Source organism: Leptodactylus fuscus, chromosome 1 (assembly GCF_031893055.1).
Source record: "Leptodactylus fuscus isolate aLepFus1 chromosome 1, aLepFus1.hap2, whole genome shotgun sequence".
Taxonomy (NCBI): domain Eukaryota; kingdom Metazoa; phylum Chordata; class Amphibia; order Anura; family Leptodactylidae; genus Leptodactylus; species Leptodactylus fuscus.
The window spans coordinates 10679501-10702361 of record NC_134265.1 but is presented as its reverse complement, the minus strand read 5'-3'; the positions used below and the strand labels follow the sequence as shown (position 1 = coordinate 10702361).

Here is a 22861-nt window from a genome sequence, read left to right as displayed (position 1 = left end):
TGGTAGAGCCCCTTTAATATACACATGAAAAGTAAGATTAACCAAAAGTCATCTCCAACTGCACATCTACGAACTCACACAGAAAATTTAAAAAAAAAAAAGCAACCCCCAATTCATATCTTAAAGAGGACCTTTCATCAGATCGGGCCCATGCAGTTTTATATACTGCAGGAAAGCTGACAGTGCGCTGAATTCAGCGCACTATTGGCTTTCCCGATCTGTGCCCGGTGTAAAGCGGTATCGGTCCCGGTCCCGTAGGGCTTTACAGTCAGAAGGGCGTTTCTGACACTGTCAGCTTTCCAGCAGTATATAAAACTGCATGTGCCCGATCTGATGAAAGGTCCTCTTTAAATCTTAGAGAGCTCACCTCGGGTTCTTTTGTCTTAAACTCATTGACAATATCAATAAATTATTTGAATTGGAATTACACCTGCATGTTTGTGACAGTCCTTTATTCCTGGCAGGCCTGGGGTGACAAGCGGTATTTTTGTGGCCTCTACTTTTATTTATTTTTTTATTTCAAAGTTATGGTTTTCAACAAAAATAAAAGAACAAGGATGAAACAGCTTGTCCTGGACTGGCTTAGGTCAGCAAAAATGCCACCCTCCCGAGGCCCTGGCATAGCGCCGCCTGAAGCGGTCGCTTCAGGTCGCCTCATGGGAGGTGTGGCGCTGCTATCAACTAGACACACCAAACTCAATATGGAAAGTGGAAAAATACTTGGAAATCTTCTTTCGTCTACATTAGTATGGACAGAAACACAGTTTAAGGGCCCCTTCACACGGAGTAAACGCGCGTGTATTTTGGCAACATACACGTGTAAAAATACACGTGTAAAAATAAGATTCCCATTGACTTAAATTACATTTTACATGTGTATTTCGACGTGTATTTTGACGTGTTTTTTTTAAACGTATAAAAAAAATGTCATTGAAGTCAATGGGAGTCGTATTTTACACGTATTTTGCCAAAATACATGCGCCTTTACTCCGTGTGAAGGGGCCCTAAAGCTAAGGAAACATTAGCATTATAGATGAGCGAACACTGTTCGGATCAGCCGATCCAAACAGCACGCTCCCATAGAAATGAATGGAAGCACCTGTGACGCCGGCTGGCCGCCGGCAAAGTCAGCGTCACAGGTGCTTCCATTCATTTCTATGGGAGCGTGCTGTTCGGATCGGCTGATCCGAACAGTGTTCACTCATCTCTAATTATCATGCGCTCATCACAATCCCTGACTTGATGGCAATGTTAAGCAGGGTGCAGGGTACAATACTGATGAGGCCCGAGCACCAGGAACAGGTGTGACAATGGCTAGCGGATATTTCTTCCAGCGGCTTTTCCACCAGCCAGTCAGCCACTACCTCCAGTCGTGTTCCTATCCAAGAGTCTGCCCCATCTTCCTCCCAACATGCCCAATCTTACTAGCGCCCAATATACCCGTCCCATATGAGTGGGAAGTAAGGGGTATACTTTCCATACAGTAAATACCGTATTTGCTATACGCTCAAAATATATACCGTGATACTTTCAAAAAATACGCTTGTATACATTGGTTTGGGCACCCAATATACCTGTCCCATACGGGTGTGAAGCAAGGGGTATACTTTCCATACAGTATAGACCGTACTTGCTATACGCTCAAAATATATACCGCATATACTTGCAATACACAATGCTTGTATGCATCTTGAAATGCGTAAGGCTAGCAGAAGGTGACGGGGGCGTGGAAATCCAGCTGGGGGCCCAGGCCACGGTCAAGCTACTGCGGATGCAATGCCTACTGGTGAGGGGCAGCCAGCATTGTGCTCATCCACAATCCATGGCTTGATGGAAACGTTAAGCAGGGTGCACGGTACAACGCTAACGAGTCCCGAGCACCAGGAACAGGTGTTACAATGGCTAGCAGATAATGCTTCCAGCGGCTTTTCCACCAGCCAGTCAGGCACTACCTCCAGTCGTGTTCCTGCCCAAGAGTCTGCCCCTCCTTCCTCCCAACATGCCCAATCTTCCCAGCAGAATCATCCCACCCTTTCCCCCCTCCCAGGAGCTGTTTTCGGGTCCTTTTCCACTCGTCGACTGTTTAACCACTTCCCGAATCCAAGGAGCTAACAGACAATTTTTTTTGTCCTGATGTCCAAACACTGGAGCATCAGCCATCTCCAGTCGATTTTGGGGTTGTGGACCCGCAACCAGCATTTCTCCACCTCAGTTATGATGACGAGACACAGTTACCATCAGGGCAGGCTGTGGTTATGTGCGGTGTGCAGAAGGAGGAGCAGAATGAGCAATTGGAAGAGAAGGTGGTGGATGATGAGGCCACCTACCCGACCTGGACACCCCTGTCCACCCATGTCTAGCGGCGAAAGCAGTGTAGATGCGGAGGCAAGCGCAGCACCAAAAAAGGTGGCTAGAGGCATGTCCAGAGGCACAGTACAGCTGCTTCACAGAAACCAGGCCAGAGCCAGCAAGGTCCAAGATGTTCCCTATCCACGTCCATCCATGGTGTGTAGATTTTTAAAGGTATGTGCGGAGGACAAACTAAGTGCGGTTTGCACACTATGCAACTCAAAACTGAATAGGGGCTCTGAGAAGAGCAACCTGACCACCTCAGGTATGCACTGTCATTTGGAAGGCAAGCACTGGGCTCAGTGGGAGAGAGTAAACGCAGGACAATCGTCGTCCGGCGTTGCCGCCAATGCCTCTTCCACTGTTTCCAGTGATGGCACTGCAGTCCAGACCACCATCCAGGACACTTCCACATCTGCCTCTGACACTTTGGGGACTTCACCCTCATCCTCCCCTTTTCCTGCCTCTGCTCCTTTTGCCTGCACCATCATGTGCCTGTTCCCAAGCTCTCCATCTCCCAGGCGTTTTATCGCAGGCAGAAGTACAGCGCAACTCACCCACATGCCCAAGCCTTAAACGGCCACATCTCAAAACTGCTGGCCCTGGAGATGTTGGCGTTTATGCTTGTGGAGACTCAGGCCTTCCGTGACCTGAAGGCAGCTGCGGCATCTCGCTCTGCTACCCCTAGCCGTCACTACTTCTCTTGGTGTACCGTCCCCGCCTTGCACCAGCACATGTCCCATAACTTCAGGCGGGCCCTGAGTTCTGCGCTTTGCTCTAAGGTCCACTTGACCACCAACACCTGGACAGTGGACTTGTGGTACTACAGCTGTAGTACCACAAGTAGCAGACTGCCTAAGGTAGGCGTTTTACAATAACTAAGGGAAGGGAACCCACAATTTTAACTCATAAGGGAATTTCTGCCTACCTGCCTAACTAGGCAGCTTACTGCCAACTAATCTCTTGTACAAACACCATGTGGATATTGCTTTGATATTAGAGCACCGGCGACCAAACCAGCCTCCTTAACTGGCAGGAAGGTGGGACCGATCAACCCACCCAGGTGTCCAAGCTAGATGCCAATAGGCTGACACCCGTGGCAGTCAGCAGACCGACCAAGCCTATCAGCTGCAAGGGGATTAACCCCATGCATGCTGGACTGCGCCGAAACAGTGGAACAGGCTGCGACTGTGAGATCATGGCCACACCTTTTGAACAGTCCTAACACAGGGATTCTCACAAACTCTCCTCCATCGTAACATCAACGCCAGCTGCAAGCTGGAAACACTGCAGCAACTCACCATTTACCAGGCGTTTGATCTCAGGCAGAAGTACAGCGCTAGCCACCCATATGCCCAAGCCTTAAACGGCCACATCTCCAAACTGCTGGCCCTGGAGATGTTGCCGTTTAGGCTTGTGGAGACTCAGGCCTTCCGTGACCTGATAGCAGCTGTGGCACCTCCCTATGCCGTCCCTACTTCTCCCAGTGAGCCGTCCCCGCCTTGCACCAGCACGTGTCCCATAACATCATGCGGGCCCTGAGTTCCGCGCTTGACCACCGACACGTGGACAAGCGCATGTGGACAGGGACGCTACACCTCAGTCATGGCACACTGGTTGAATGTAGTGGAGGCTGGGACCGGATCGCAAACTGGGGCGGTCTACCTCCTCTCCCCGCCAAAGATTCCTGGCAGGATTTCTCACAAACCCTCCTCCTCCTCCGCCATTACATCGACCCCAGCTACCTGCTGGAAACGCTGCAGCACTGGCATGGGGAAACGTCAGCAAGCCGTGCTGAAGCTCATCAACTTGGGCGACAGACAGCAGCACAATAGCCCCGGGGCGAGGGATGCCATCCTAGAGGAGACGGCAATGTGGCTATCCCCGCTGCACCTGGGCCCAGGCATGGTCGTGTGTGATAATGGCCGGAAACTGGTAGCGGCTCTGGAGCTTGCCAGACTCAAACAAGTTCCATGCCTGGCCCACATTTTCAACTTAGTGATGCAAAGGTTTTTAAAAACCTACCCCAATGTGCCTGAGCTACTGGTGAAAGTGCGACGCTTGTGCGCCCACTTTCGTAAGTCTACAGTAGCCGCTGTTAGCCTGAAAACCCTCCAGCAATGATTACATCTGCCTGAACACCGGCTGTTGTGCGACATGACCACATGCTGGAACGCAACATACCATATGTTATTATTATTATTATTTATATAGTACCATTAATTCCATGGTGCTTTACATTTGGGGGTTACATACAATACACCAAATATACAGGTAAATATAATACTAACAGTGACCGACTGGCACAGTGGGGTAGAGGGCCCTGCCCGCGAGGGCTTACAATCTATGGGGGAAGTTGAGCAGGGTGTGTCAGCAGCAGAGACCTTTGATGGAGTACCATCTACAAAACCCAAGGGTTTCTCAAAATCAGCTCCCTCAGTTTCTCAACCATGAGTGGCCATGGATGGCAGACTGATGTGAAATCCTACGCGTCTTTGAGGAGTCCACCAAGAGGGTCAGCTGTGATGACGCATTAGTGAGCGTAACCATCCCGCTCCTCTGTGTGATGCGAGAATCCCTCATCGCAATCAGGGATAACGCATTGAGGAGTCCGGGACAGGAGCAGACCCATCACAGCTAGATACTGAGAGCACACTCCTGTCAGCTTCTCAGCGTGTAATGACGGAGGAGGAGGAGGATGAAGTGGCAGATGATGTCATTCCCATACACAAGGCTAGCGGGGAAGTTCAGTGCGTCCCATTGCTTCAGCGTGGATGGGGTGAAGGGGAGGAGGAAGAGGAGGAAATGGAGAGTGACCCTTCCGGTGGGGGCAGCAAAGTCATTCCGATTAACAGTCTGGCACACTTGACTGACTTCATGATGGGCTGCTTTTCCAGTGCCAAACGCATTGTACACATCATGGAGAACAACCAATACTGGATTGTTGCAATCCTCAATCCCCATATAAAAATAACATCTTGTCTTTCATTCCGGTAGAGGGGAGAACCAATCCCATTAGTGATTACCACAAGCAACTGGTGCAGAATATGATGGAAATGTTTCCATCAACCCTCGCTTGCGACACAGAGGAGAGTTCCTCCAAGAGGCTAACAACTGCCATCCGGACCACACCCATCAGGGGCACACTCTCCAAGGTCTGGGACACGTTAATGGCACCCCCTCGCCAAACTATCGCCACTGAGGGGCCTAGTGTCACCAGGAGGGAAAAGTATATTATTATTGTTTATTTATATCACATGCTGTGGGAGTACCTGGCCGACCACAGCCCTGTCCTCTCCGATCCCTCTGTGCCCTACACGTATTGGGTGTCGAAGGTGGACCTGTGGCTGGAACTGGCGCTTTAAGCCTTGGAGGTGCTGTCCTGCCGCCAGTGTGCTATCTGAAAGGGTCTTCAGTGCAGCCGGTGGCATAATCACCGATAAGCGCAGCCGTCTGTCAGCTGACAGTGCTGACCGGTTGACGCTGATCAAAATGAACAGCCAATGGATTGACACAGGATTTGCATCTCCACCAGTGTCAAGCACCCCAGCATGAAGTTCCATGTTTGTGCTTCAGCTTACCAGTTCATCCTCCTCCTCCTCCACCATCACCATTGAAAAACGACATTTAAAGAGCAAAGAGCGTAATATTATGCTCCTACAATCCTCAATTCATTCCAAGAGCCTTATACTCTTGTACTCCAAGGCTCAACTCACCTCAAGAGCCTAATACTCTGCTGCTACAAGGCTCACCTAACCCCAAGGGCCTGAAGCTAAGTTTGGGAGGGCTCACCCCAAGGGCCTGAAAAGTAATTTTTGTATGGTTCAGTTTAAGGGCCTCTAACTTAATTTGGAAGGGCTCACGTGAAGGGCCAGAAAAGTAATTTTTGGAGGTCTCACCACATCACACACACATATACAATGACAGTTAAGGGTGGGGGCTGTTTCATTTCCCCTTTGCCTATGCCATCTGTGGTTGTCATGGGCAACATGATTTAAAGGGGTGCATGCTAATGTTTCTTTAGCTTAAAATTTGTCTTTCTGTCCATACTAATGTAGAGAAAAGAAGGTTTAGAAGTATTTTTCTACTTTCATAGAGGTTCTATTGAGTTTGGAGTGTCTAGTTGATAGGCTGTGATAGTGGGGCAATCCTGGGACTTGGGTGTGTTAGATGCCCCCAGGCATGCTTCCCCTGCTGTCCCAGAGGTGTTGGCATCATTTCCTGAGGTGTCATTGTGGACTTGGTGACTCCAATTAGTCGAATTTTGGTTTCCCTGAAACGAGCATTTTTCCTCCTAGACTATAATGGGATTCGATTGAATAGTTGAATATTGAGGGTCTATTTGAATCGAATATCGAAAAGTCGGATATTTCACCATTCGCTCATCTCTAGTAAAAACACTTTTTTTTTCTTCTTTTTTTAAATGTAGATAGTGCGCCCCATATAGGGATCACAATGTACATTTTTTTTCCTATCTGTATGTCTTTGTAGAATGGGAGGAAATCCATGCAAACACGGGGAGAGCATACAAACTCCTTGCAGATGTTTTTCCTGGCGGGAAAGCACATTTTATTTTTGTGCCGATAATCCATCTGCTGTTCAGAAATTTTGAATCGATCAATTTTCATAGGCTCCGAAAAATCATTATCTATGGAAGGGAACACCAAATTATTTTTCCTCTGGCGTAGTCGGCGGCGTACCTGTATGGCTAGAGACATCGACTCATTAAGAGATTTAGGTTTAGGAAACCCCAACATGAAGTCCTTTACTAGGTCAGATAAACCTTTCCGGAAAATGGCTGCCAGCGAGGAGTCATTCCTTGTAGTCTGAACAGCCCATTTCCTAAATTTCTGACAGTATAACTCCACGTTATCAGAACCCTGCTGTAAATTAATAATAACATGCTCAGCAACACGTTCAGCATCAGGTTCAGAATAAATCAAGTCAAGGGTCTCAGAAAATGAATCAGGATTTAGCAAAGCAGGGTCATTGGGAGACAAAGAGTATGCCCATTGCTGTGAATCCCTCGCAACAAAGAGAAGATGACCTGATCGAGTTTTAACAGAAAAATAAGTTCGACAGCTATTTTTGAAACTTTCAAACTTAGTATAATCTCCTGAAAACCGTCAGGTAACTTAATGTTAGGCTCCACACATTGTAGCGAACCCGCAGTCGCAAGAACTTTCATACGCTGACCTAATTTCTGAGTTGGGAGCGTTAGTCTCTTCACCTGCTCAGTCAAAGAACTAATCGCTTCATCCATTTCAGATAAAAGAAAAAACCTCTAATGAAAAAGGTCAGCTTACTTTTTTTTTTTTTTTTTTTTGGGGGGGGGGGGGGGGTCGGTCTTACTGTAATGGTCTGGGGATACAAACGTCTCAGTCAAGTGTAAGGAAAAAAACATAAAAGAAAAACAAAAACAAGAGTAATGAGCCTTATGGAAAATCTTGTGTGTGATACTCCTAATTCCTGCCCTGCAGACTACAAGTAGCCGTGGCCCAACTAACTGACCTGAGTGGACGCGAACACAGCCGGAGAAATAACTCACCTACAAGAGATACAGAAAAACCTGTCTTGTTTCACATTTAGGAAGGAGAGGCAGATACAGAGAAAGCCCCGCCCAGGTGTCCAATTGGAATGGCAGTGAATATGAGGGAACAAAAACTATAGAGGAGAAAATAAATGTTAAACTAAAACTATACAAAGGTATAGGAAAAGCAGAACTTAGTATCACACAAAAAACCTACAAAATCCAAACCTCCAAGCAGTAACAGACTCACTGCGCCCGGAACACTATGTTTGGAAGAAAGTGCTCAATACTGAACAAAAATCCAGATGGTGTGAACAGAAAACAAGGTAAGCTGAATGGGCCAGGACTCAGGCACAGATGAATGAAGCAGTTTCAGGCAGACAGATCATTTCAGGAACACCGGAAACGTTTAAGACCGGCAACTGACAGCATGCAAAGCGGAGTTTATATAGCCAGAAGCCGGAGTAGTCAGAAGGCCAATTGCATAGAAGTAGAGATGAGCAAACACTATTCAGAACAGCCGTTCCGAATAGCACGCTCCCATAGAAATGAATGGAAACGGCTGGCATGCAGACTTTGCTGGCGGCCGGTCGCTTAACCCCCGCGTTCCAGCTACGTCCATTCATTTCTATAGGAGCGTGCTATTCGGAACGGCTGTTTCGAATAGTGTTTACTCATCTCTAGATAGCAGCACTCAGAACCGCCCACAGCCTGTAATGAGTCCTAGCAATGCAGAGAAATGTAACCCCTTCAGAGGCCAAGACACACTAGAGCAAAGACCAGTGGTGCAGCTCATCCACGCATGAATACTACCGCAGAGACCACATGCCCAATGTGAACATTCCCCTGTGCACATCAGGTGATTCATGCGCAGAATTCCATTCAGACACTCCACACCTGAACCTTACAGGCTGAGATAGTGAAGACCAGGTCATAACAATAGGTCTGTAGCTATCTCCTAGATCTGTACTAGCGTACTGTATGCCTCTTGTATTCCATGCACATGTCTGTGTATATATTGGTTGTGTTATAGTGCGTTGCTACACGCTTGTATGTAATAGTAAATGTGTTATGTTTCTATACCCGAGTTTCTACCTATCCTTTGTAATAAAAGTTAAAGAGGACCTTTCACCACTTTTGGGCACATGCAGTGTTATATACTGCTGGAAAGCTGACAGTGCGCTGAATTCAGCGCACTGTCGGCTTTCCCGATCTGTGCCCGATGTAAAGAGCTTACGGTGCCGGTACCGTAGTGCTCTATGGTCAGAAGGGCGTTTCTGACCATTAGCCAGAGACGTCCTTCTGCCTCGCGGCGCCAATCGCGCTGTGCTGTGGAGCCGGGAGGAACGCCCCCTCCCTCTGCTCACACAGCTTGTCCGTGGACGAGCATTATCAGGAGCGGGAGGGGGTGTTCCTCCCGGCTCCACAGCACAGCGTGATTGGCGCCGCGAGACAGAAGGACGTCTCTGGCTAATGGTCAGAAACGCCCTTCTGACCATAGAGCACTACGGTACTGGCACCGTAAGCTCTTTACACCGGGCACAGATCGGGAAAGCCGACAGTGCGCTGAATTCAGCGCACTGTCAGCTTTCCAGGAGTATATAACACTGCATGTGCCCAAAAGTGGTGAAAGGTCCTCTTTAAAGTTTGGACATCACTCCAGAGTAAGTGAATTACTAGGAGGGAGTTTAGCTGCTTCTCCACTTATGTCCCACACACATAGAGAGGAGAGAACAATTGTCCTTGACCGTAGTTACAGCTCCACAGAGCGGCGCTGCCGTGCACTTTGGCAGACACCAATAGGCTCAAGCACTGGCCCACCTTCTGTTCTACATATTTGTGCAGGGCTGGTGCTGCCTTCTCGGAAAGGAAATGACTAGAGATGAGCGAGTACTGTTCGGATCAGCCGATCCGAACAGCACGCTCGCATAGAAATGAATAGACGTAGCCGGCACGCGGGGGGTTAAGCAGCCGGCCGCCGTCAAAGCGGAAGTACCAGGTGCATCCATTCATTTCTATGGAGCGTGCTCGCTCATCTCTAGAAATGACGGCTTAGGACTTTCCACCTAGGCTCAGCGCAAGCCATCAGTTCTCTGAAATGTGCAGAGTCCACCAATCGGAAAGGGAGTGACTGCAGCCCCAGCAATGTGGACAGGAGCGCGCTGCAACGTTGGATGAGCTCACGCACACTGTTATCTCTTAAATATAGATTCTCTGATTTCTTAATTTGAACTGACTGTACCTAACATGGCCGAGGGTCTTTATAGGGCTATGACATCACAGGGGCTGCTGATTAGCTGCACACATGGCATTATGGGTGATCCCGCGTTTCCAGAGTTCCCTGCCCCTCATCCTAACAGGTGCGGCAGGTATTTTATGAAAAAATGCGATTCGATGCATTGAAGCGCAAGGAAATCTGGATTATTGGCGAATCAAAGCATTCCTGAAATTCAGATCGAATTCCACTTCTACAGAATCTATTCTCTCATCTCTAATAGGGATCATTATGTAGGGACTAGTCCCACAGAGGGGGCGGACCCAAGAAGTGTCCGGGACTCTCCAGTACAAAGGAACTCCGACCAGTAGTACCAGGTTATAGGATAATAGAAGATGAGGAGGAAAGCTGCGAACTATCAGTTACATCGTGTATATAGGTGGCAGAATAGAAGAGCTCGATAGAATCCCAACAGTGGCGGATCCAGGCTTTGCGGGGCCCTGGGCAATTGACTGTGGCGGGGCCCTACTTACAAAAACCCGACATGTAGGTTTTTTCTGTCTGCTTGAAAAGTCGGGCATCTTTAGGACAGGCACGGAGTGTAAAACAATGCACCCGATGTCCATTTAAAGGGGTTCTATCAGCAAAATTATGCTAATAGAGCCCCACATATGCGTGAAGCCTTTAAAAAGGCTATTCAGGCACCGTAAATGTTATTTTAACCCCCAGTCCCGTTTTTAAATAAAAGCATAAAAACATATATGCAAATCTTACCGAACGTGCATCGGGGGCGGTGATGCACGATGCCGCGTCATCTTCGGGCACGCCTGCCTCTTCTGTCTTCTTGGAGCGACGCCCTCTGGTCCCGTCTCTTCTGCTGGCTTCCTATTGGTCTTTTTCCGGCTTGAGGTCTTCAAATCTCGCGCCTGCGTAGTAGTGCTTCCCTCCGGATCACTACTGCGCAGGCTCACTCACCATTTTACTTAATGGCAGTTTGCAAGCGTGCAGTACGCTTGTGTAGTTCTATGGGGACTGGCAAGTGAGCCTGCGCAGTAGTGCTCTGGAGGGAAGCGCTACTACGCAGGCATGGGATTTGAAGACAAGAAGACGGAAGAAGACTGGGAACCAGAGGGCGTAACTACAAGAAGACAGAAGAGGCAGGCGTGCCTGAAGATGACGTAGCATCGTGCATCCCCGCCCATGGTGCACGTTCGGTAAGATTTGCATATATGTTTTAATGCTTTTATTTAAAAATGGAACTGGGGGTTAATATAACAATTACGGTGCCTGAATGGTCTTTTTAAAGGCTATCCACGCACATGTGGGGCTCTATTAGCATAATTTTGCTGATAGAGCCCCTTTAAATGAATGCAGAATGTCATGGACACAGCTAGTGTCCGCTGCTAATGTCCGTGCAAGACATTAGCAGCGGACACTGACAGTAGTGTGAACGCCCCCTAAGATACTCCAATGTGCCTCATATTAATAGCAATTAACCCCATCATGTCCTTCACATTAACCTCCTGTGTGCCTCACATAAGAGTTACTGATATGTGAGAGACATGGAGGTAATAATGAAGTATCTTCATGATTAGTACCCCCATATATCTCACACATCAGTAACCCTTATGGTGAGGCACACAGGGGGTTAATGTGAGGGACATGATGGGGTTAACTACTATTAATATGAGGCACATGGAGTTACCAAAACTAAATGAATAACTCCAAATGCCTGACAGTAATAGGCAGAGTAACCCCCCTCCCCCCTCCAGCCTGTACCTGCGTGTTCTGTCTTTACTTTCATTTTCCTGAACTTCTCCCTCTCGTGTGTAAGCTGCAGGACGGCAGGGAACTTCTGTAGAGCGATAAGCTCCGCCTCCTCGGCTCTCCTCACTCTCTTATTGGTTGACAGAGGGCAGCCAGAGAAGGGGGGTGAGGAGGGAGCGTCGTCTATCAGTCTCCCTGGCTGGCTGCTGTCTATCAGCCGACACTACAGGTATACAGTGTGATTCCGACATATACTTCCTAATAGGGAAAGTATATGTGTGAAGCACACTGTGTGCAGGGAGCTGCAGCTATTGAAAGAGGACCGACAGGGGGCCCCTGCAAGTGCTGGGGCTCTCGGCAATTGCCCTGCCGACCGACCCGAGTTTTGTTAGGTACGGGCCCTGCCGCGGGGCCCCGGGCGGTTGCTGAATCCCAATCATTGCGGAATTCATCAACATGCGGCTCCTCTACCTCAGGAAGGGAATTATTGTATCCAGTCACACTTATTATATAGAACACAGCAGGAGGGAGCGAAAAGAAGAGACCGAGACAGAGAGAGCTCGGCTACATACACGTTACACACACAGCTCCGCTACATACACATCACACACAGACTGCTCTACTACATACACGTCACACACAGACAGCTCACAGCTCTGCACAGATGAAGCAATAACAGCAGGACCTGATCATGTGACTCCATGACTCCTCCCACACCTATGACATCATCACAGGTCCTGTGAGCAGACGGCTGCTGCACCCGAGGAGGTAAGTGCTCGCTCTCAGCCCTTCTCATACATTCAGTCTCCCTCCTCGTGGCCCCCACACACTATAATGTCCTCCCTGTGGCCCCCACACACTATAATGTCCTCCCTGTGGCCCCCACACACTATAATGTCCTCCCTGTGGCCCCCACACACTATAATGTCCTCCCTGTGGCCCCCACACACTATAATGTCCTCCCTGTGGCCCCCACACACTATAATGTCCTCCTCGTGGCCCCCACACACTATAATGTCCTCCTTGTGGCCACCACACACTGTAATGTCCTCCCTGTGGCCCCCACACACTGTAATGTCCTCGTTGTGGCCCCCGCACACTGTAATGTCCTCGTTGTGGCCCCCGCACACTATAATGTCCTTGTTGTGGCCCCCGCACACTATAATGTCCTCGTTGTGGCCCCCGCACACTATAATGTCCTCCTTGTGGCCCCCACACACTATAATACTAACATACATACAGTGTGACAGGTCTCTGTAACCTTTAATCAGTTACATTGAAACTTATTAAAACAAACTTCAGAAAAAGTCTCTTATTTCCTGAGGATTTTGTGGATTCCAGTAATTCTAGTCGTCTCAGGACTCGGCTGCTTTAAAGGGGTTGTTACCTTATTACCTTCTGCTTTGTGGGTTGGAGATCCCTTTCATGCCAGCACCACTTCTTATATTTTTGGAGTGTGCGGTTTCATTGTTTGTATTACAGTTATCTTTAACTTGATTGATCCTGCAAATTCTTCATCATGGACCAATGGGTTTCAGTCTTGTTCCGAGGTCACATGATCAGAAACTATCCCCAACCCCCGCTCCTCTCCTGATCTCACTGATAATTTACCTGTACTATGGGGCTGGCGTTACTATAGTCGGCCATAGTGAGTTCCAATCTTCTTACCATAAGACAACAGCTCTATTGGTAGATTTTATACTCTGAAATACTATTACAACTCTATTTCCAACTCTGATAAATCCTCCCCTTTACCCGAGACAACAATGAGATTCTGTTCAGCCTATCACACACCTTATATACCCACCAAGCCGGCCCACACCAAGTCACTTCCTTCCTGAGCTACACGCTACCGACGTCAGAAGTAGGAGGTGGTGATAATAATGTGACTCAACTCTTCTATTTATTCCATGGGATTCCGTGTAGTGATTACATTGTCTCATCTTCTCTCCATTCAGGTTCCTACAATATAAAATCCTCTCAGTATCTTCTATGTAAGAGAATATTCCTGATTGATCCATCAAGGATGGAAAGAGACAGGAACAAGATGGCGGAAAGTCTATTAAATCTCACCCTAGAGATCATCTACCAGCTTACTGGAGAGGTGAGAGATTCTGATGATGTCATCATGACATCATTCTTATCTATAGTAATAACAGATGATATGACTGGAGAGGTGATGGACTCTGGACATGTATGTAGTGAGATTTATTAATGTGTCTCCCCATAACCAGGATTACACAGTAGTGAAGAAGACCTCTAGTGGGCGCTGTCAGGCTCATGTGTATGAAGGATATGGAGGAACCCTGAGCCGATTCTCTGGACCTCTACCTCATCCCCTGATACAGGAGGAGATCAAAGGACAGAAGATCCTAGAACTCACCAACAAGATGCTGGAGCTGCTGACTGGAGAGGTGACACTGCTGGGAATGCTGGGACATTATACAGTAACTGGAGGGGTCGGGGTGATGACTGTATCATTGTGTTGTCAGGTTCCTATAAGGTGTCAGGATGTCGCTGTCTATTTCTCCATGGAGGAGTGGGAGTATTTAGAAGGACACAAGGATCTGTACAAGGAGGTGATGATGGAGGACCAGCAGCCCCTCACATCAGCAGGTAATAGACATGACTATATACACATGGACTTCCATTATTTGTATGTACAGAATGAATTCAGTCCCTGTCTGTGTTTCCTACAGGTAGATCCAGTAAGCGGACAACACCGGAGAGATGTCCCAGTCCTCTTCTTCCACAGAATGATCAGGTAGATGGAGATATTCCCTATGATGTGTAGACGGGCTGTGAAGTCCTTGTGGTCAGTCTTGTTGTATCCAGCAGTATTATATGGTTATATACATGGGCGGTGTCATTGAGCCGCCATCTAATATGTTTCTCCGGCTTCTCACAGACCTGCAGCTACTGTCAGGACATCTTTCACCTTCATGCGGATTAATGATCTAGAACATTCTCTGTGACTTCCCCATTTGTCCGGTGACTTTTACATTATTTGTTTCACAGATTTTCCATCAGGATAAAGATGTGAGTGACATTAATGCTATATCTATGAGAATAAAGGAAGAGCCCTATGTGAGTGGTGATGAGGAGTGTGAGGAGGACATTCCTACAGGGACCTGCCCAGGTGAGGAGTCACCACTATATAAAGCACAGAAGGGTCACTGATTCTTCTCAGTCACCGACTGCTACAATTTTGTGGAGAATTTTTTAGCCTCTGTTCTGTCACATTATCCAACTATATATTCCCTGATTCAGCTAATATACACATAATACATGAATAATAGTGCGATACTGTTATAGATGAGAACTAATGTAGTATAGAATATGTTTCATCAATGTTTAGTAACAGTTTTCTAATAGACAAGGTGTAAAACCAAAAGATAATACAACAGAGGTAGCAAGAAACAGAAACCCTATGAGCCAAGAACACAAGAAATATAAAAGTAGACCCCCCCCCCCCTTCCAAGAGGACTGTAGGTTGTAATTGGGCCTACAGACTCAACTTCTCCTGTGCACTGCAGGGCATTGGCAACTTATAAGATGGGGTAAGAGATCTATCCCAGTCCAAACTGAGGTTGCATTCCCAAGAACAGACATATGGGGGTTTGCCAGGAGATGCCTAATGCAAGAGGAAAGAAGGCTGGTTATACTCCAACCAGGACAGCAGAGTCTCTGGGCGGGAGGACTGGAAAAACTCACAGGAGGGCAGGGGAACCCCAATAAGTACATGATTCATCTGTACGTTATATTTAACACTCCATATTAGGAACCAGTGACCTTCAAGACTCGGCGAAAAACATTGAGACGTCAAATGAAAGGATAAGAGCACTTTGGTATCCAAACGGACAAGAAGTGTGAGGAAAGGAAGGAGCAAACTAAGCGTCTCACCTACAGGAGGCAGGGGTCCACAACAAAGTGTTAGGATGGGGTCCCGCAGGCTTCCCGTCCAGGACATAGCGCCACCTGCGGGCCAATCCAAACCTCGCCCTCAGCGTCGTGCAGTGAGGTGTCTGGAGTCGAAGTCCAGCTTTCGGCCCACTGAGCATGCTCAGACATTTTGGAGCAGCTCAGAGGCTAAGTCCCATTTTGCCCATACTGAGCATGATCGGTCACGTCATGCCACCGCCCCTGTTGGGCGGGGACTAGCCTTTATATAGTGTTAGCTGACGCCCGCCCGGTGCTCACACTTTGACTAAGTACCTTAAGACAGGAGGTTAGGGCCAGGTTCCAGTTAAAGGTAGCAGCAGTCTCTAGGGATCTAGGTAGGATTCCTTGGCTCTGCCAGTGGCAATCAGTAGCCCATTTAACTGTCTACTCACTTTGTAGCTCCTAGCTGTTGTGGAACATGTTCTGTTGCTGACCTGGGGTGACGGTTAACCCTAGGCAGCCTTGCTGTATCAGCCATGGTGAGGTTTGGTTGCAGCCTGTTCACCGCACAAACACCACTGCCAGTGCAGTTTAACTGATCGCGCGTATTCAGGCAGGCGGCTGCCCACCTGGGCTTGTGGACCTCACTGCAGTGTTCTGCAGTCTAGCGGTTCCGTCTTGTTTAAAAATCATTATTTTTCATATATATAGACAGAACCGTAACACAAAGATGGTAGATGCACCGAGAGCAGTTTGGCCTCAATGACGACCCATAGCTTGTCACAGCTCTGATAGTGCCTGTTGTACAGAGACTTGCTCCACCATCGATCTTATGTCATGTCAGGATGCTAAATTTCAGTCTTCTGCAGCCCCAACACCAAATAATCCGATTACAAGTGTGTGCAAAAAATGCACTGTAGCTGGATAGGCAAGGCCTGGAGCATGTACAAAAGTTGATGTCTGTTCAAAATGTCCATTTTGAAGGCGTTAATATGACCAAATCAGGACAGTCGTAAAGTGCCGCACCTACACAGGTCAGACCAATGGACTCTAGCAATGGATAATAGTTCAAATAATACCAAAAGGGTAGCGATAGGAGGGGACCTGTACCCCTAGGTATATAATATAGGTAGTTTGCCAAGAGAGGAAGGATTGGTGGAGCAGAGAATCGACCTCTGCAGCAGACAGCGTGACATTCAAGGCCTTAGTTATATTCACTTTAACCCCTTCCCGCCGATGGCATTTTTTGATTTTCGTTTTTTGGTTTTGACTCCCCTCCTTCTAAACCCCATAACTTTTTTATTTCTCCGCTCCCAGAGCCATATGAGGTCTTAATTTTTGCGGGACAATTTTTTCTTCATAATGCCACCATTAATTATTCTATATAATGTACTGGGAAGCTGGAAAAAAATTCAGAATGGGGTGGATTTGAAGAAAAAATGCATTTCTGCGACTTTCTTACGGGCTTTGGTTTTACGGCGTTCACTGTGCAGCCAATATGACATGTCCCCTATATTCTGTGTTTCGGTACGGTTCCAGGGATACCAAATTTATATGGTTTTATTTACATTTTGACCCCTAAAAAAAATTCCAAAACGGTGTTAAAAAATTTTTTTTCTAAAAGTCGCCATATTCCGACGGCCGTAACTTTTTTATACATAGGTGTACGGGGATGCATTGGGCGTCTTTTTTTGCGGGGCCGGGTGTACTTTTTAGTTCTACCATTTTCGGGAAATGTTATTGCTTTGATCACTTTTTATTCAAATTTTTATCAGAATTAAAACAGTGAAAAAACGGCGGTTTGGCACTTTTGACTATTTTTCCTGCTACGGCGTTTACCGAACAGGAAAAATATTTGTATAGATTTGTAGAGCGGGCGATTTCGGACGCGGGGATACCTAACATGTATATGTTTCACAGTTTTTAACTACTTTTATATCTGTTCTAGGGAAAGGGGGGTGATTTGAACTTTTAATACTTTTTATATTTTTTTATATTTTTTTTTACTTTTTTTTTTATTATTTTTTTGCATTTATTAGACCCCCTAGGGGTGTTGAACCCCAGGGGGTCTGATCACTAATGCAATGCATTACAATGCTAATGCATTGCAATGCATTGCAAAAAAGCATAATCTCTTTTGCAGGCTGCATAGACCAGCCTGCAAAAGAGAGAATTTGCAGACTGGCTGGGAGCCTTTAACAAGGCTCCCGGCTGCCATGGCAACGGGGGGTCGGCCCTGGAGCATGCTCCAGGAGCCGGCGATCCCTGCCAAAATGGCGGCGCCCATGCGCCGCCGGGAAAATGGCGCCTCCGGCGCCTTTGACAGCAGCGCCGGAGGGGTTAATGCCTCCGATCGGTCCGGGGACCGATCGGAGGCATTAGAGCCGGTTGTCTACTGCTTAAAGCAGTAGACAGCCGGCGGCTATGGCGGCCACCCGGCTCCCGGGCGGTCGCCATAGTTACAGACCCGACACGCGCCGTACTATTACGGCGCATGTCGGGAAGGGGTTAAAGTTACTCAGGTTACCGAACCGATGGAATTCTTCAAGACTGAGGAGAACAATATACTGGGTTGGGACACGTATAACAGGACGTCGTCTGTATATAGATCTGTCTTTACCTGTTGAGTAGAGATGAACTGGTAGTGAAATATTCGATATTCGCTTTGAATAGACCCTCAATATTCGATTATTCATTCGAATATTGAATCCCATTATAGTCTATGGGGAAAAAAAGCTTGTTTCAGGGAAACCAAAATTCGACCAATTGGAGTCACCAAGTCCACAGTGACATCTCAGGAAATGATGCCAACACCTCTGGATTGCAACTGGGACAGCAGGGGAAGCTTGCCTGGGGACATCTAACACACCCAAGTCCCAGGATTACCCCACTATCACAGCCTATCAACTAGACACACCAAACTCAATATAACCTCTATGGGAAATGGAAAAATACTTGGGAACCTTCTTTCCTCTACATTCGTATGGACAGAAAGACAAATTTTAAGCTAAAGAAACATTAGCAGGCACCCCTTTAAATCACATTGCCCATGACAACCACAGATGGCATAGGCAAGGGGGAAATCAAACAGCCCCCACCCTTAACTGTCATTGTATATGTGTGTGTGATGTGATGATCCAAAAATTACTTTACAGGCCCTTGGTGTGAGCCCTCCCAAACTTAGTTTGAGGCCCTTGGGGTGAGTTGAGCCTTGTACCAGCAGAGTTTTAGGCCCTTGGGATGCATTGAGGATTGTAGGAGCATAATATTAGGCCCTTGAGGTGAGCCTTAATGGGGTGGTTTTAAATGTCGTTTTTCAACGGTGATGGTGGAGGAGGAGGAGGAGGAGGATGAACTGGTGAGCTGGAGCAGAAACATGGAACTTCATGTTGGGGTGCTTTACACTGGTGGAGATGCAAATCCTGGGTCAATCAATTGGCTGTTCATTTTGATCAGTGTCAGCCGGTCAGCACTGTCAGCTGACAGACGGCTGCGCTTATCGGTGATGATGTCACCGGCTGCGCTGAAGACCCTTTCAGATAGAACACTGGCGGCAGGACAGGGCAGCACCTCCAAGGCGTCAAGCGCCAGTTCCAGCCACAGGTCCAACTTCTACACCAAATATGTGTAGGGTGCAGAGGGATCAGAGAGGAAAGGACTGTGGTCGACCATGTACTCCCGCAACATGCGCCTATACTTGTCCCTCCTGGTGACACTAGGCCCCTTCAGTGGTGGTAGTTTGGCCATTAACGTGTCCCACACCTTGGAGAGTGTTCCCCTGATGAGTGTGGACTGGATGGCAGTTATTAGCCTCTTGGAGGAACTCTCCTCTCTGCCGCCAGTGAGGGTTGATGGAAACCTTTCCATCATATTCTGCACCAGTTGCTTGTGGTAATCATTTATGTAATTGGTCCTCCCCTCTACCGGAATGACCGCTTGACCGCGGCCTTGGCCCCCGGCTGCATTTCCACGCCCCCGTACTCATCCCTTTGCGCTAGCCTTACGCATTTCTAGTATATAACAGGAGATGGGCAAGGCAGAGAGCGCCCAAATACCTCTGTATGTTAGATGTATACAAGTGTACTGTATAGTAAGTATACACCTAGCTTACTACAGTTAGAGAACAGGAGATGTGAAAGGTATATTGGGGGGAAAAGGTGGTACAGAATTGGAGCCCTAACCAAGGGTCTTTGTATATACAGATGGTGTATAGATACAGATGGTGTATAGATACAGATGGTGTATAGACACAGATGGTGTATAGACACAGATGGTGTATATACAATCTTCAAGCAGAGGTACATCTAAGTTTAGCTCTTATAAAAGCTGTTGGTGTCAGATTCCTGCCTAAATAAGTATAATTCCTCACTAACCCTGGCAGAACGTCTGTCCCTCTCTACTTCACAGTCACATCTGAACCGAAACTGACACCCACTATTCTTATAGATTGAAGGTCATCTGATTTAGCCAGCCAATGACTGTATAGTTTTTTTTTTCGATGCCTACATTGTCCTAGTTCCTGTCCCACCTCCCCTGCATAGTTATTGGTGTAAAAAAAAGCGCCAGGGAAGGTGGGAGGGGAATAGAATTTTTACTGTATTTACCGCATGGTATTCGACCGAGTATGAGTATTTCGAGTACCGTAGTACTCGTAGTTTAGCACACATTTGATGACCATGTACAATTCGGCATCACCAGAGGGCAGCCGCCAGGTCCTGTATAATGAGTACATGTAAGAGTGGGGCATAATAGAGGGCATCCCTAGCTATTACCATCACTGACCAGGATGTCTGCGGCAATTTTCACAGGTTTGAGATGGACAAATTGGACAAATGCAACATTAAAAAATCATCCAACCTCCCGTACCTATATATCTTCTGTAACATTGTCAGACTGCCAGTTGGTACTGTATGTGAACAGGCACCTTCATGCAATTTTGATTTAAAGGGATCCTATCATTCAAACAATTTTTTTTTCTAGTTGACACATTGGAGTAGCCTTAATAAGTCGTCTCCGGCCCACTGTTCCGTAGGAATTCTGGTCGATATGAAAATGAGTTCTTTCGCAGCACTGGGGGCGGGTCCCAGCGCTCAAACAGCACTGGGGGCGTCCCCAATGCTGCAAGAGAACTCTCTCCAGCGACGCCTCCATCTTCTGCAGCAACCGCCCCTTCATCTTCTTCTTCCAGCTGGGGTCAGACTTGTGCGTCTGTGCAGTCGGGACAACCATCGGGACCCAGGCAGAGCCGAGTACGCAGGCTAGCGGGCGGCCATTTTGTTTTGGAGGCCGCTTACGCGCACATGTGCAGTACGCTTCCTCAAACATCAAATACAACAAGAGCTCGGACTCTCAAAAACAGTGATACAGAAGACAAGAAAGATTTTGCTGTTATTCACTAATATGTTAAAAATCTATACTGCACCTAGCAAACTGAGACACCAAAGTTTTTAGAGATTACACAGCATACCGTGTTAAAGAAACGCCGAAATTGCAGAAATGCATCAACCAACTTTGTGCATACAAATTAAGTAGGATTTTACATAAAAATTTTATATTCTATTGCCCTATAAAAATGTTAGCAATATAAATTCATCTTTAGTGATAATCATTATTACTAGAGATGAGTGAACACTGTTCGGATCAGCCGATCCGAACAGCACACACCCATAGAAATGAATGGAAGCACCTGTGACGCTGACTTTGCCGGCGGCCGGCCGGCGTCACAGGTGCTTCCATTCATTTCTATGGGTGCGTGCTGTTCGGATCGGCTGATCCGAACAGTGTTCGCTCATCTCTAATTATTACTATTATTTTAGCGTGTAACGGATATCACTAGAGACGTATTTTACTCTAGAAAGCTCATGTATGGACAGGACAGGGATTGGGTGATGTAAACGTTATTCATGACTTTATATGTGTTGTGTAAGTGTTTGGTCCGACTTTTTTGGCACTGCGACCTGGGCAATGGTAAACGTCTGGGTGACAGCACCAATAAACTTCCTGGTTATGTTCAGAGGGTATAACATAAGAATATCCCTCCAGTAAGGCTCAGAGGGTAATTACATTACCCCTCTGTGTCACAGAGAGCAGAAGTACAGTATGCTCTGTGATAGATACGAGAGTGGATAACATGGGCAGTAGTCCTGGGGGTCATATACAAGTTAGGCACAGATGATGAAGATTCGTCATCTCTGTACAGTTTGCAGGGCTCCTCCTCCTCGCACAGCAGACGGGATCTTTACCAGGCTTTGGGATGACTGTTATAAGAGCTGACTTGGATTGGTGAACAAATGGGGTGAGCGGTCTCCTCAACATTCTCCTGTATTAGCCTGCAGTGCCTCAGGAGACAGATCTGCAAATTGGCCGTGGATATTGTAGAAATTGTTATAACAGGCCTGGAAAACATCAGAGATATCAGCAGGGTTCTGTATATCCTGGTCATGATCTCATCCATAAAGGAAAGCGGCTTCTCCCAGGTAGCGTTTCCTCTGCGCCTGCGTACGGGCAAAACCACACACACACACACACAGCAATTATTTAAAAGTTTTTATTCTGAATTCCAAAACACAATAGATATTATTACATTGTTAACCACGCTTGCTGTAATAGTGGATTAGTTCTCACTTTAGGTAATAAAGTCCCGTGGGTCAGCCCTGAGGGTGATGAGGGAAAAATGGGGACTCTGGCCCGAGGAGGCTCTGAAGTTGAGGGGTGAATCAGTTTCATTTTTAAACTGTCCAGAATTTCTCTCCTGGTAGGATTACCTACCACACCGGACGGTATATTTAATTCAGCCATCAAGATGAAAAATTCGTCCCAGCAGGGAGGCGTATTTCTCTTCCCGAGCACCAGCAATTGTCAATTACATTACCTGATAAAAACGCCTCAATCCGTGAAATTGTGGACAGCGTCAGCCCACGCTTTAAAAAGAACGCAGAAATTCTACTAGGCAAAATGGAGCAGAAATCTGATGTCACAGCCTGGAATGGCAAAGGTGAATTTATTTACAGGGGTGCCCCGGTTCCCGGATCTAACATGCTGGACCTCATTAAACACGCCACGCAGAGTCTAAGGTTTGTGAGAAACAATACGTCTCCCGGCTGTGACGTATTTTTCAA

General features: G+C 47.2%; 2 protein-coding genes across 2 annotated transcripts in view; both read left to right on the top strand.

The window, feature by feature from the left end:
* Positions 1–22861, top strand: part of LOC142195170 (uncharacterized) — a 215400-nt gene that overhangs the window by 5737 nt on the left and 186802 nt on the right. The gene's annotated exons all lie outside the window — the stretch shown is intronic.
* On the top strand, positions 4120–15041 carry LOC142218695 (zinc finger protein 324B-like). Its single transcript, XM_075287584.1, has 4 exons — positions 4120–4191; positions 14354–14477; positions 14561–14625; positions 14880–15041. The coding sequence occupies exons 1-4, from the start codon at positions 4120–4122 to the stop codon at positions 15039–15041; spliced, it is 423 nt and encodes a 140-aa protein (XP_075143685.1).